Here is a 12862-nt window from a genome sequence, read left to right on the forward strand (position 1 = left end):
ACCCTGTGTTTCTATTTAAGTTACTTTCTATTTCAAACTCCCTGTACTCTTAAAATAGGAAAACTAATTGTGTTTTTATTTAATCATTTTATTAGAAAATTCCCACCTTAACCCTAATTTGGGGAGGCAGCTAAGTTGTAATAGTAAATTTTAATTCGGTGAAGTGAAGGTAAAGGAAATAAAGAAAAGCACAAATTCAACCAGAAACTACTAGGAAGTTTTAAGGATTCTATTGACAACACACTTGGGAATAAAAAGGATCACCAGGCTTTCTTTATTAAACCTGGCTGACTCCCAACTGGCCTTTTCAAATCTGAGACTCAACAATGAGGCCCATTTGGCTGGTGGTAAAATTGGCTTTTATTGCTGAGTGTCTACTACATTCAAGATTTTATTTTTTCAAGTATTCTTCTAATACTTTAAGCTACATACATGTCTGTGGATCCCAATTTTATCAGTAACCCTAATAAAGGGATTATCTCATGATTACTATGTCAATTCTCCACTCACATATTTTTACAGTTTCTAAGTCTTTGTAAGTCACAGACAAAAACACAGAATTTGTGTTGAGTCTTATTCCTATTTGCCCAAAGTGTGATGTTTAAAACTGTTCCGTTTATTGTAAAGAATTATATATATAAATCATGCTTTTTATATTTAATAGCTACCCAATGAGAAGTAACTACTATGGTCAAGATGGTTAAATTTATCAAACACTGCTCAATTCCTTAAGTCCTTATCTTTTTCTCATCATTACCTGTAAGTTTGTATGTGTAAATATAATTCATTCAACAAATAATTATCAAACACCTATGAGGTATCAGATATTTTGAGACATTTGGGAAGAAATAAGGTACAGCTTCAGAATTTCCAGCACTTGGATACTTACTAGTATTTACTGAATAAATTGTGGTGCTCAAATTCTACAGAAAGATACAGTTATGTTAACAACAGCTAGAATAGAAATATATATAAAAATGTAGTGAACACAGCAGAGAAAGGTCCTGTTTCTCTAGGGAAAATGGATGTTTTCATAGTGAGGTGGCATCTGTTGCATAAATCATCCGAGGATACAAAAACCAGAGTTTGTATGTGAACAGTGCCCTAAGTCAAATAAACAAACTTTAAATGGATTACACCAAGAAGGCTTTACTAAAAGTCAAAGCTCACTTGATTTGTTTTGTTTGCGTTTGGGACTCCCAAGAGAAGCTGCAAATTCACTGTGACTCGCTGGTCCTATTCCATTTCGATCTCTCCAGTTCTCAGATTCACTTCCGCTTCCCAAGTGCTCACGACTGTTGGACCTTGACAGGGACATTGATGAGCCCTAAAACAGTCAAAAGCCAGGCAAAAATGTTTAATAAGGTGATTTTTATCTTTATGGGAGAAAAAAGGAATCTACATTAGAGCCCACCATTTCTCTGTTCACCAGAGCAGTTCCCAGGAATGCCAATTCTCAAGAAAAGGCTATGGGACTTATCTAGAGCCATTGTCCTTGGTGACCCACTAAGAACATGTGGTAATAGTCAAATGGAAATCTTTTTTATTTTGAGAACGTTTATTGCATGGCCCCTACAACTGTTTCCCCCAATTTATATATTTGTAGAGTAAGTCTTTACCTCCAGGTTTCACTTCCCCTATACACTCTAGAATCACAGGGTTGTCAAACTGATACCATAAATTTGTCTGTCCTAGAGGTATTTTGAACTTAGGGTACTGGAAACAGAACTGTTAATCACCCACCAGCTACACACAAATTGAAAAAATTGAATCAGCCTTGATTCCTCCTTCCGTCACTATCTTGAATCCATCAACAACACTATGGACATCATCTTTAAACAAACTCACTTCTACCTATTTCTCTAAATCTTATCACCAGCAGTATCCTTAGGGAAGATTTTTCATTCCATTCTTGCTTCCAATTCAACAATCCATTTTCTATAAACCACTAAGACTTTTATTGAGAAAATTATAACTATAAGGCCTTCTAGAGCTTTTCCAGTATTTTGTCATAGACAGTTCAAAATTCAAAACTATTTCTCCAAACCTATCTTCAATAGTCCACCAGCCTCTTCGTCTTCTACTCCATAAACTTACAACCAGTTTTGATTTTCAGCAAATATGCCAGTTATTCCCTTGAACCAAAGCTTTTGCTCTAAATTGTCACTATTTTTTTTGGTCACTAAGATCTTAGCATAAATGTCATCAGCTCAGAAGGCTGCAATGAATACCCTCTAAAGCAGCATCTGTTTCATATTTAATCAGAAAATTTTATTACTTAATGCCTTTTAAAAAAACCTTTCTATCCAATAAAATTAAAATAGTCATAAAATTAAAGTCTTATTTTTGAATATTTTAACTTTAGTGCCTAAATTTAATGAAATGTAGAAGGAATTCAATTTTGGTAGAATTCAATCTCAAAGATGCATTTTCCTACACATTCCATGTACTAACTTTTGGAAAGGAACATAGAAAAATTTCCTGAGATTAAAAATATAACTAATGATCCTTTTCTGGTGCATAAGCATGATGATTGGGTGTTCACACGTTTGTATGACATGTGCCTTCCTTAAACTTTAGAATGTCAGCACATTTCACATCTCACATGAAAAAAAAAATTGGCTTTTCTAGGCCAGAGAGAGTACAGCAGAGCCTGAACTTTCACTGTGACCAATTGGGGTATGACTTCCAGAACCCCATATGGTCCCCAACCACTGCCAGGAGTGATTCCTGAGTGCAGAGACAGGAGTAACCCCTAAACATCACAGGGTGTGACCCAAAAATTAAACAATCAAATGTAAAAAGAATTGGCTTTTTTGGGCCACACCCGGCGGTGCTCAGGGGTTACTCCTCCTGGCTGTCTGCTCAGAAATAGCTCCTGGCAGGCCTGGGGTACCATATGGGACACCGGGATTCGAACCAACCACCTTTGGTCCTGGATCGGCTGCTTGCAAGGCCAACGCCGCTGTGCTATCTCTCTGGGCCCAGTACTGGCTTTTCAATTAAAAACATCTTTATATATTTTTATCAAGAAGAATCCGGTGAAACAAGGGAGAAAGAAAATAATTACCAAAAAAGCATTATCAAGTACATTATGTGGTATAGGTACAAATATAAGTTCTAATTTTTAATTGTTTTCCAAGCATATAAAACTTACAATCTAAGCTAATTTAATTAGCTCTATTAGACTTTGTTAAACTATGTTGGAGTAAGATTTAATCTTGTATATAACTAGTTTACCATCAGTGGCTATTATCACAAAGAGCAGCTTACCTACCACTTGTTGAGTTGTAAAATTTAAAATGATCCCATTACTCTTAGTACTGAGGAAATTTAGATGCACCTTTGTATTTAAATTTTTTCTCTTTTAGGTTTTTACTATTCTAGAGCCTATGTGACCACTGCTATGCTTTAAAGAGATAAGTGGCAAGAAAGAAAAAGGAGAATTCCAAATGTCTTGATAGGTCTCTTAATTCTCCCAAGAAGTCTTGTTTGACCTTTTATGTCCATAGTACGTGGACAGGGTCATAGATTTGAGTCTTGCTGGAAATAAAAAACAAGTCTCAAAATGTCTGCTTCTTATCGAAAGAAACTCTTTGGATCAGGCTAATTTAGTTTTCAAAGCTACCCTAAATGAAAACAATTATTCCAAAGTCTAGTGAGCTTCTCTGGGATCTGAATACAGAGCTCAAAGCTGGACTTCTTGCCTGGAGCAAGTTTCCTACCATAGGACACACCAATGCGCCTCCATCTCTGGCACACACAGTACCCCACACCCATGAGAACCTATTGGCCAAACAAGTTCATTCTTTTATTTTTCTTTGGAAAAGAGTATGGAAAAAAAAAAGTTTCTAGCCATTCTCTAATTTAAAAATATTAGTGCTATAAGCAAAAATGTGGTCAATCTTTATTTTATTTGTGAGTTTGTTTTGAGGCCATGGCAGTGCCTGGAAGCTTCTCCGAGTCCCATTCTCTGGGGATCACATGCTGCCAGGCATCAAACCTGGGCTCCAGGGCCCGGAGAGATAGCACAGCGGCATTTGCCTTGCAAGCAACCGATCCAGGACCAAAGGTGGTTGGTTCGAATCCCGGTGTCCCATATGGTCCCCTGTGCCTGCCAGGAACTATTTCTGAGCAGACAGCCAGGAGTAACCCCTGAGCACCGCTGGGTGTGGCCCAAAAAACAAAAAAAAAAAAAAAAAAAAAAAAACCTGGGCTCCCACAATGCAAAGCATGAACTCTGTCCCTGGAAGCCATCTCTCCAGGGTTGAGATCAATCTTTCAAGACAAAAAATTATTTTTTAAGTTTAATATTTTAATCCATTTGCCAACAAGGCCCCCTACACTATCCCTACAGGGCCAACCCCTGAAGGAGGTGTCTCCCACCCAAGGTCATAGGAAATATATTTTCAAGACAAGTTTTAATCCACCCTTCTCCAGATACTTCTACTGTCCCATCCTATTCCCACATCCTAAACCATAATAACAAATCTCAGTACGTAGTTTTTTTTTTTAAGTCAAACACATGCAAAATGCAATTGGCCCTACAAAATACCAAATCATGTAATATAATTCTGTGAGTGTGTGTGTATTTTGGTGGTGGTGGTGGTGGATTTTAGAAGTAATGAGTAAGTTCAAGTCCTGCACACATACCTGAGGAGACATGATTTCCAAAGAAAGATTGATTATATTTTTTCATCAGCAGAGTTTACAAAAGCTCTAAAGAAAAGCCGGTTATGTGTTGAACACCCATGATCTGATCTAGCTGGCCACACACCCTCTTCCTGACGTTCCTGTGTGAATGAGCCCCTGGATCATTCAGGAAGGCAGGACAGCATGTCCAAGAGAAAGAGCCAAAGACAGAAAAGCCACATGAAAGGATGGGACCCGATATTTCCGCCCTCAAAGCAGTCTATCCATTCCTGGGCAAGTGGCAAGCTCTGTTGTCATTTCTATATCACTCTCCACCCCATTTGTGTTACTGACTTAGAGACTGGTATTTGCACGGCATCAGTTTCATGTTAGCCTTCTGCTGAAGATGTTAATTCCTTATTCCTATTGCTCTACTTGATGAGATCTTGAAGGTGGAACTGACAAAAAAATCCTGTCGAGTGATTCTTTTGTCTGGTAAGGTAACATATTATGGCAACATGTTTCCTGATTATTTACTGGTATATATTACCATTACAAAGTAAGTACCCTCTTGAGTTATTAAACATGTGAGGAAGGGAAACATAAGGGAATTTTTCAAAATGAATTAAAGTCGTGGCCATAAAGATAGCACAGTGAGGAAGGCACTTGCTTTGCTTGTGACTCACCCAGAGTCAATATCTGGCACCAAACATGGTCCCCTGAGCATCCACAATCTGCCTGTTCCCAACAAGTATTTACCATCCTCTCCTTAGAAAAAATAGAATTTAAGTCTTTGCTCTGATTCCTTTTGCCCTGATCTCAAGTAATATAATAAATTTTCCTTTGTAATCTAGACAAGCAAACGACCAACCTAGGTTCAATCCTGGGCACCCCCCCCCCCATGGGCTAAGAGCCAGAGTAAGCCCTGAACACCACAGGGTGTGTCCCAAAATACACACAAAAAAATTAATGAAAGTGATCTAAGATAATAGTCTGGGGTATTTCTCTAGACATAAGTGAGTCTGGTTAAATACAATGCAGCATTTAACTAGTCCCAGCAACAGGTAAACTTGAGTTTACTCAACAAGTAAACCAGAGTCTTAGTACAGTTTGCCAGTGGAAGTAAGAGCAGCTGCTAAATATTTACCTATAACTTATTACACACCATTCTAGAGACTAGATGCCCTCTCATATCATCCTCAAATCAACCAAAATGAGAAAAGGCCAATGTCTGAAATCATTCACCAGATCACATTTGTGTCAGTGCTGATTGTCAAGCTCCACTAGCCCTGCATTTGACTCCTACATTAATGGTCTAACTATATTGTCAACTTGTCATACTGTTGAACAAACCGTGAGCATTTCAAAGGTAAAATACATCACCTCTCTAAGTACAGAAACAAAATCAACCACCTACTAGTCTGTTCTGTCAAAAGCGAGGGGTGAGTGAAATTGGTGACCAAAAATGCATCCATTGAAAACCTAGAAATTAACACAGCAGTCTTAAGGTCTCTAACATCAAAAGAAAATGTTTATTTTTCTCTCAGAGCTCTAAGGGCAGAGAAAGGAGTGTCTACCTCCTAGTGCCCTGACATTATTCATAATGGCTCCTACATTTTGACAGCTGGCTATAACTTCAATCTTTAAATATAGCCTTCCAGCTCTCTATTTAAAGTCTGACAATGGAATTCGTAGGAGACTATTCTGGTTAGTGTTTGTATGGTATTTTCTTTTTCACTTGGTCAAAGAAACAAGGGGAAAAAAACCAACATATTAGCTTTGCCTTTCATCAACAGTCTAGTTTGTTACAAAGACTAGAGGCAAAAATATAAAGGTCAATCTACAAATAATAGTCTTAGACTAACAAGTAGGAAACCCTTAGCCAGATTTTGTTTTTTGGGCCTATGGTAGAATATTATCTTTCCTGGATTAATGATTGTCATCCAAGTTTGGGTTTGCCCTGTCTCCTCAGTATTTTGAGTCTGTGTGAGCTTATTCTTTGACTCCATAGCCCTATCCCCATTCTCCAGGGCTGCTAGCCAAAATCTGATACTCTCAAATTGAAAAAGCCTTGCTTTGTGATCACGTGTTGCCTGTCGGAGGACTCTGGGTCTCTGTATCCCTTCTCAAAGTGGTGATGATGCCAATTTCCTAGTCTCACTCTGAGCAGAGGAGCCAACATCTGGGAAACATAATGTTTTGGAACTCTTGTTTGCAGTACTTCCTGCCATGTTCCTGGCACAATTGAATACAGGGAGCTTTTAGTTCATTTCAGAATGTTGAATTGTTGCCTTTTTCCCCCATTGAGGCCTTACAAGTGATGCCACTGAATAAAGAAATGCTTACTATATATTTGTGTACTTTTATGTAAGCCCTTTGCTTAATATCTCTCTCTTGCCCTATCACTTAAAATCAGTCTCTCCTTAACATAAAAGATTTATTCATATTGAATCTCCTGTGGATGTTCAACCATTTTGGTAGATTTATGAAAACCCTATGTGATTGTGTCAACGTTGTAGCAATATGAATTTTATAGGAACAAATAAAACAACTATTAATGATTTTTCTAGGAAAGTAAAGAGTGGGAATGTGTTGAAGAGATGAAAGTTCTCTTCTGATAAGAGAGTTTAGAGGAAGAATGAGCAGAATATGAGTCTACAAACCTCAAAAGTAGTTGTCATTGTGGGCTTATACGATACATGATTAGCTCTTCTCAGCTCTTTGATAGTCTCAGCTGGCATGGACTTTGAAAAGCCCAGACCACTCCAGGTATTTGTAGGTGTTCGGACCTCTGTCACCACTGGTTTCTTTAACATAGCTTTGGAAAACAGAATACACAACAAATGTCTCATATTCTTGATGTAGTAAATAAAATAGCAGTGAATGTTGATTCTGATATATGTAAAGAAATAATCATCAAGAATTATTTAACACAAAGTGCTTTCTAGTATTTTCATAAAACGTCTTCCTTGAAGTGACACTAAATTCAAATGTGCTAATTATTGTAATGACCTCATGTTAATGTATTCAACAAAATACATTTAACAAAATGTGTCTAATTTGAACCTTGACATTCTGTTTTTATATTAAAATACAGTAGCTAAATTTAACCTTAATCTCTATATGAGTCTCCTTAAAAAAATCAAGGTACATATCATTAATATAGCACATACCTTTGGTTGCTAAGAGCTTCTTTTGTTCATAGTCAAAGGCCTTAAAATAAAATAGAAAAAAACATTACCTGAATTGCCACTCTATACAAATGACATGCCAGTTACTCTCTAATTAGATGGTTTTGAGCCACAAATTGCTCTTTCCAAATACTAAGCTTTGACACTATAATGGAACAAAAATGGGACCCCCCCCCAGTTTATATTTGGGGACCACATCCAGCGATGTGCAGGAGTGATCCCTGACAGTGTTGGGCTGGACCATATGTATAATTTAGATGAAACCATAGTTTGCCACATGCAAGGCAAGCATCTTAATTCCCGTGCTAAATCTCTGAACTTAAACATATTTTGAAAATTAATTCAAATAATAAATTACTTCTGACTTTAGGCAATGCTAATTATGAATTAGAAAATTTCCCTAAATTTTTATAAAGAAAAATTTTGTCTAACTAGATAAAATTGACTATACATATTTAACACTGCAGGACCAAGATAAGATAAACAAATAAGCAACATAATAATTAAGTATAAACACAATTCATTACAAAAAAATGATTTCAGTTGATCTGCTGGTCTGCTTCATTTTTCTTATTCAGGAATAGAAGTGATAGTACACAGTGTAGGACATTTGCTATGCACACGGCCAACCTGGGTTAGACCCCCAGCATCCCATGTGGTCCTGCAAGCCCACTAAAGTGATCCCTGAGTATAGCCAATAGAAAGCCATGAGCACAGTTGGGTGTGGCTTCCCAAAATTTTTTATAATAAAAATCCCTTCTTGATGAACTATAGCTGAAAGTAGTATCTCAAGACAGCTTGAGAAACTACTGAAGAAAATTAACAGTCTTTACTTTTGAAGTGAGATAAATGACACATATCTAACTTTACAAGGATATTTAGCAATACAATGAAAATTAGCTCTACTTCTGTTGCATAAGATTATATAATATATCATTCTTTCTATTAATATTAAATGAGTGGTTAAACACCAATGGGTCTACTAAAACCAAAGTAGTTCATTTTGAGGTAGCTATGTTTATTTTACATATATTTTATATTTAAGTATATATAATAAATATGTAAAATATATTTATAAATGATAAAATATGTAAATGAATATATGAATAAAAATGTTAGTTGCCCATTATTCTCAACTCCCCAGTTTGGGTGCCTACTAGTTCAAGTCTTGCTTTCAGAATATCACCAAGGGGTCACCAGAAATATCAAGAACCAATTAATTATAAAGCATTCATTTCAGGCTAGAATACTAAAAGCATTCTTTTAGTATAGTGGATAGAGTGTTTTTGCCTGGAACCCCACATGATTCCCTGAGCATCATCAGGAGTAATCCCTGAATACCTAACCAGGAATAAGCCCTGAATGAGTACCTCTGGGTGTGTCTCAGAAATCCCAAAACATTTTATTTCTTTTGATACTTCTTCCTGGAATATTTATACATATATGTATATATACCATTGCATATATGATATCTGCATAATTTATGGTTTGAAAGAATTTTTCTTTTTTCCCCACATTTTTTATTTTAATCAAAGTGGATTAAAAGAATTTATTTCTATAGAGTGAAATGTGATGTAAAATGATAACTAGACCAGGAGAATAAAAGTGAACCAGACAAATTCTGAGATATGACATTAAGTTGAAAGAGCCAAATTTTCAGGTAAAACAGGTTGAGGATGTATTTGAAATCCTAAGGTCTAAGATGGTCCTGGAAGCTAAAAAGAAACAGTTTATAATAAGGTCTAAAGGTTTGGGAAAATGCTTGAATTTATCAGTTCAGTATACATGTATTGAGTGCCTTCTAATTCAAGGAACTGTACTGAACTTTCTAGAGCACAATATCGAATAAAAATATACCCATGACTTCAAAAATATTAAATCTTAGCAGGAGTAAGGGAAATGAAAACCACAAAATAAGTTAGTGTGGCAAATATGGAATACAGCTGGAGATCTAGTACTACAAAAACTATTACTCCTGCCAGGATTAATTTCTGAGCACAGAGCCAGGAGTAACCCAAGTATTGCCAGATGTAGTGTCATTGGGTGTATCCAAAGATAACACTAAGATGTTCAAATGCAAAAGACTGAAAAAGACAAATGACAGTGAATCACAGCTTTTAATAAAAGTTCAGAAAAATAATTTGATGAATTAACTTATTTGACATATCTGTGATCTTTCTATTCTTAGGATTTTGTGAAAAATTATTTCTTTGTGTGAAAGTCATTAATGGAGATGATAAATCTCTTCCTCAGCTATTCTGACACTGAAATCAATATATAGGAAATCTTCAAAAGCAAAAAAAAAAATCCTTAGCTTTCATATTGTGATCTACATGGAAATCAGATTTCTAAATTTCATAGCTTGAGTCATTAAACTAATAAAAATATTCTGAGAAAATGTTATTTTGTTCAGCCTTTACAGATTACTTTAGTTATTATTTGATGTCTTTATAAAAACCTAATTTGCGGGGCCGGAGAGATAGCATGGAGGTAAGGCGTTTGCCTTTCATGCAGGAGTTCATCGGTTCGAATCCCGGCGTCCCATATGGTCCCCCGTGCCTGCCAGGAGCAATTTCTGAGCAATTTCCTGGAGCCAGGAATAACCCCTGAGCACTGCCGGGTGTGACCCAAAAACCACAAAAATAAATAAATAAATAAAAACCCATTTTTTGGGGGGCACACCTGGTGATACTCAAGAGTTTACTCCTGTTATGCATTCAGAAATTGCTCCAGGTTTGGGGGACCATATGGAATGCCAGGGGATCGAACCATGGTCCATCCTAGGTCAACTGTGTGAAAGGCAAACACCCTATCACTGTGCCACTGCTCCGGCCCCATTTTTATATTAAATTTTATAACTGTCTAGATCATACAACAAATTAAAATTTTTGATTTTATAAATAGAATAGTATATCTATTTATTCAAAATTATTGTGAGGCACTACCACTTAGAAACAAAGCACTTATATTTGTTTCAAGTTTAGCAACTGATGAAAATGTCTTTTATAAGAAAGCAATATGAAATTATTACATTTTTAAAGAATTCTTTTTAGGTTAATGCCTGGATTTCAGTGTTACTACTTAGTTAGAACCAGTTCCTAACGACTGCAAAATACATTTAAATTTAATTTTGACTAGCATGCAGCAGGAAAATCTAATTTTTGCTCTTCTGCTAAACACTCAATGAATTTCCCTCCATCTGGACACCCTTCCCATTTGCTAACCTCATTACCTGCATATTGATGTAAGAAGGCCGTGGGGCAAGACGGGCCCTTTCTGAGTTTTGCTGGGCAGCTGCAGCCCTCTCGGCAGCCCGCTCGCTCCCTGGAGCTTTCTTGTCCGTCAAAGGGCTTTCTGCAGCACTCAATTCAGGATCTGAGCACAACCTGTCAGTGCTGCTGTGAAAGAGAGTTTGTAATTTAACACTCCACTGTTATACCTGAAAAGTGTCCATGTATTAAAAGGACTAATGATAACTAAAAAGAACTCCAAAAAAGCCAACACATACATATATAAGGAAAATAAGGATCCATAATGATACCCCAAATTGATATTTCTATAAAATTACTAGATTTAATATACAATGGTTAATTATTATATAAGAAGTGAGTCTGGTTAAATATAGTGTAACATTTAACTAGTTCCAACAACTAGTAAACTTGAGTTTACTCAACAAGTAAATTAGAGTCTTAGTAAGGTTTGCCGGTGGAAGTAACAGCAGCTGCTAAATATTTACCTATAACTTATCAACACAGTTCTACAGACGAGATGCCCCCTCAGATCATCCTCAAGTCAACCAAAATAAGAAAAGTGTCCTGTGTGCCATCTGGACTCCCAATGTTTACCATTATCAGCTATTTCCATGTAGTAGTTCATTCAACCATCACTACAGCCAGGTGCCAGGATAACCCCCATTTTATAAATGTGGGAAATATCTGTTTAAGGTGACACCTTTGGTGAAGAGAGCTAGAATTTGAACCCAGGCACACTGACAACAGAGTGAAATTGATCTGCGTATATATTCTTGTCATTGTCTGAAGGCATGCAGGTGACCCAATTTATGTGTATGAAATGTCTCTGATGCTGTTAATTGCTTAGGAGACAAGTAGCCATTTTCTACCACATCTGCTCAGGGTGCCTAAAAAGAGTATGAAAGATCTTCGTAAAATGGTGAACAATGACCTGACCTAGTAATTTTATTTATTGGCACCTAAATTAAAACATATTTGCATATTAAACTTGAGTAAAGCATACATTAAAAAGTAGTCAAAGAGTTGATTTCTTCACTGGTATACTAGGAAAATTCAGAGGAAGGTTTTAAAATGGTAGTGGAATACAAGTATACTAATGTACTTGGTGTAGTTGAGGGGTCACAGAAGTTTTCGACAGCATTTGAAAGGGAATTGCAAGGGCATTTGCTGGTCCACCGGTGCAAAAGGCCAAGAAAACAACTCAGAAAAACAGCAGAAACAAAAGGAAAAAAACCTGCAATGCAGACATTTTTGAAGTCAGAGTGTGGCAGGATTTGATTTGTGTTTTTTGTTTGTTTTGTTTTGTTTTGTTTTTACAAAAATCCTGAAACAAAATAAACAAGTGACCGAACAGACAGAAGAGACTCAGGAATTCAGGAGGTGGTCGCTTAATTTAGATTAAACGATGCTAAGTTCCAAATGATAAAAGAAATGGGCATATGTTTAAAATGTGTCAGTGGCAAGAAGAAAGCAAAATTGTTTCTTTAACCTATACTACATGATATTAACTTCAGGTGTTAGTACCAAATAAAGAAAAACAGGTAAAGTAGATATAAACATAATGGCAAAAACAATCACTAGCTGATCAAAATACTCAAAATGCAAAATAGACAATAGAAAACCAAGGAAGGAAATAATCTAAATGCTGTAATCGCCTAAAAAAAGACTATAAAGGGGCCGGGCGGTGGCGCTAAAGGTAAGGTGCCTGCCTTGCCTGCGCTAGCCTTGGACGGACCGCGGTTCGATCCCCCGGTGTCCCATATGGTCCCCCAAGCCAGGAGCAACTTC

General features: G+C 36.6%; 1 protein-coding gene and 1 non-coding gene across 2 annotated transcripts in view; one reads left to right on the top strand and one right to left on the bottom strand.

Annotated features, from left to right (window-relative positions):
• Window positions 1-12862, bottom strand: part of BICC1 (BicC family RNA binding protein 1) — a 309226-nt gene that overhangs the window by 10931 nt on the left and 285433 nt on the right. The window contains exons 15-18 of the mRNA XM_049790533.1: window positions 11056-11221; window positions 7806-7845; window positions 7296-7450; window positions 1171-1327 (exon numbers count right to left, since the gene is read on the bottom strand). Of these exons, the coding sequence (XP_049646490.1) occupies window positions 1171-1327; window positions 7296-7450; window positions 7806-7845; window positions 11056-11221 (518 nt within the window). The remainder of the gene's footprint in view (window positions 1-1170; window positions 1328-7295; window positions 7451-7805; window positions 7846-11055; window positions 11222-12862) is intronic.
• Window positions 2506-2606, top strand: LOC125995131 (small nucleolar RNA U13). Its single transcript, XR_007490725.1, has one exon. It is a non-coding gene; the product is annotated as a small nucleolar RNA U13 (small nucleolar RNA).

Source organism: Suncus etruscus, chromosome 17 (assembly GCF_024139225.1).
Source record: "Suncus etruscus isolate mSunEtr1 chromosome 17, mSunEtr1.pri.cur, whole genome shotgun sequence".
Lineage (NCBI taxonomy): Eukaryota > Metazoa > Chordata > Mammalia > Eulipotyphla > Soricidae > Suncus > Suncus etruscus.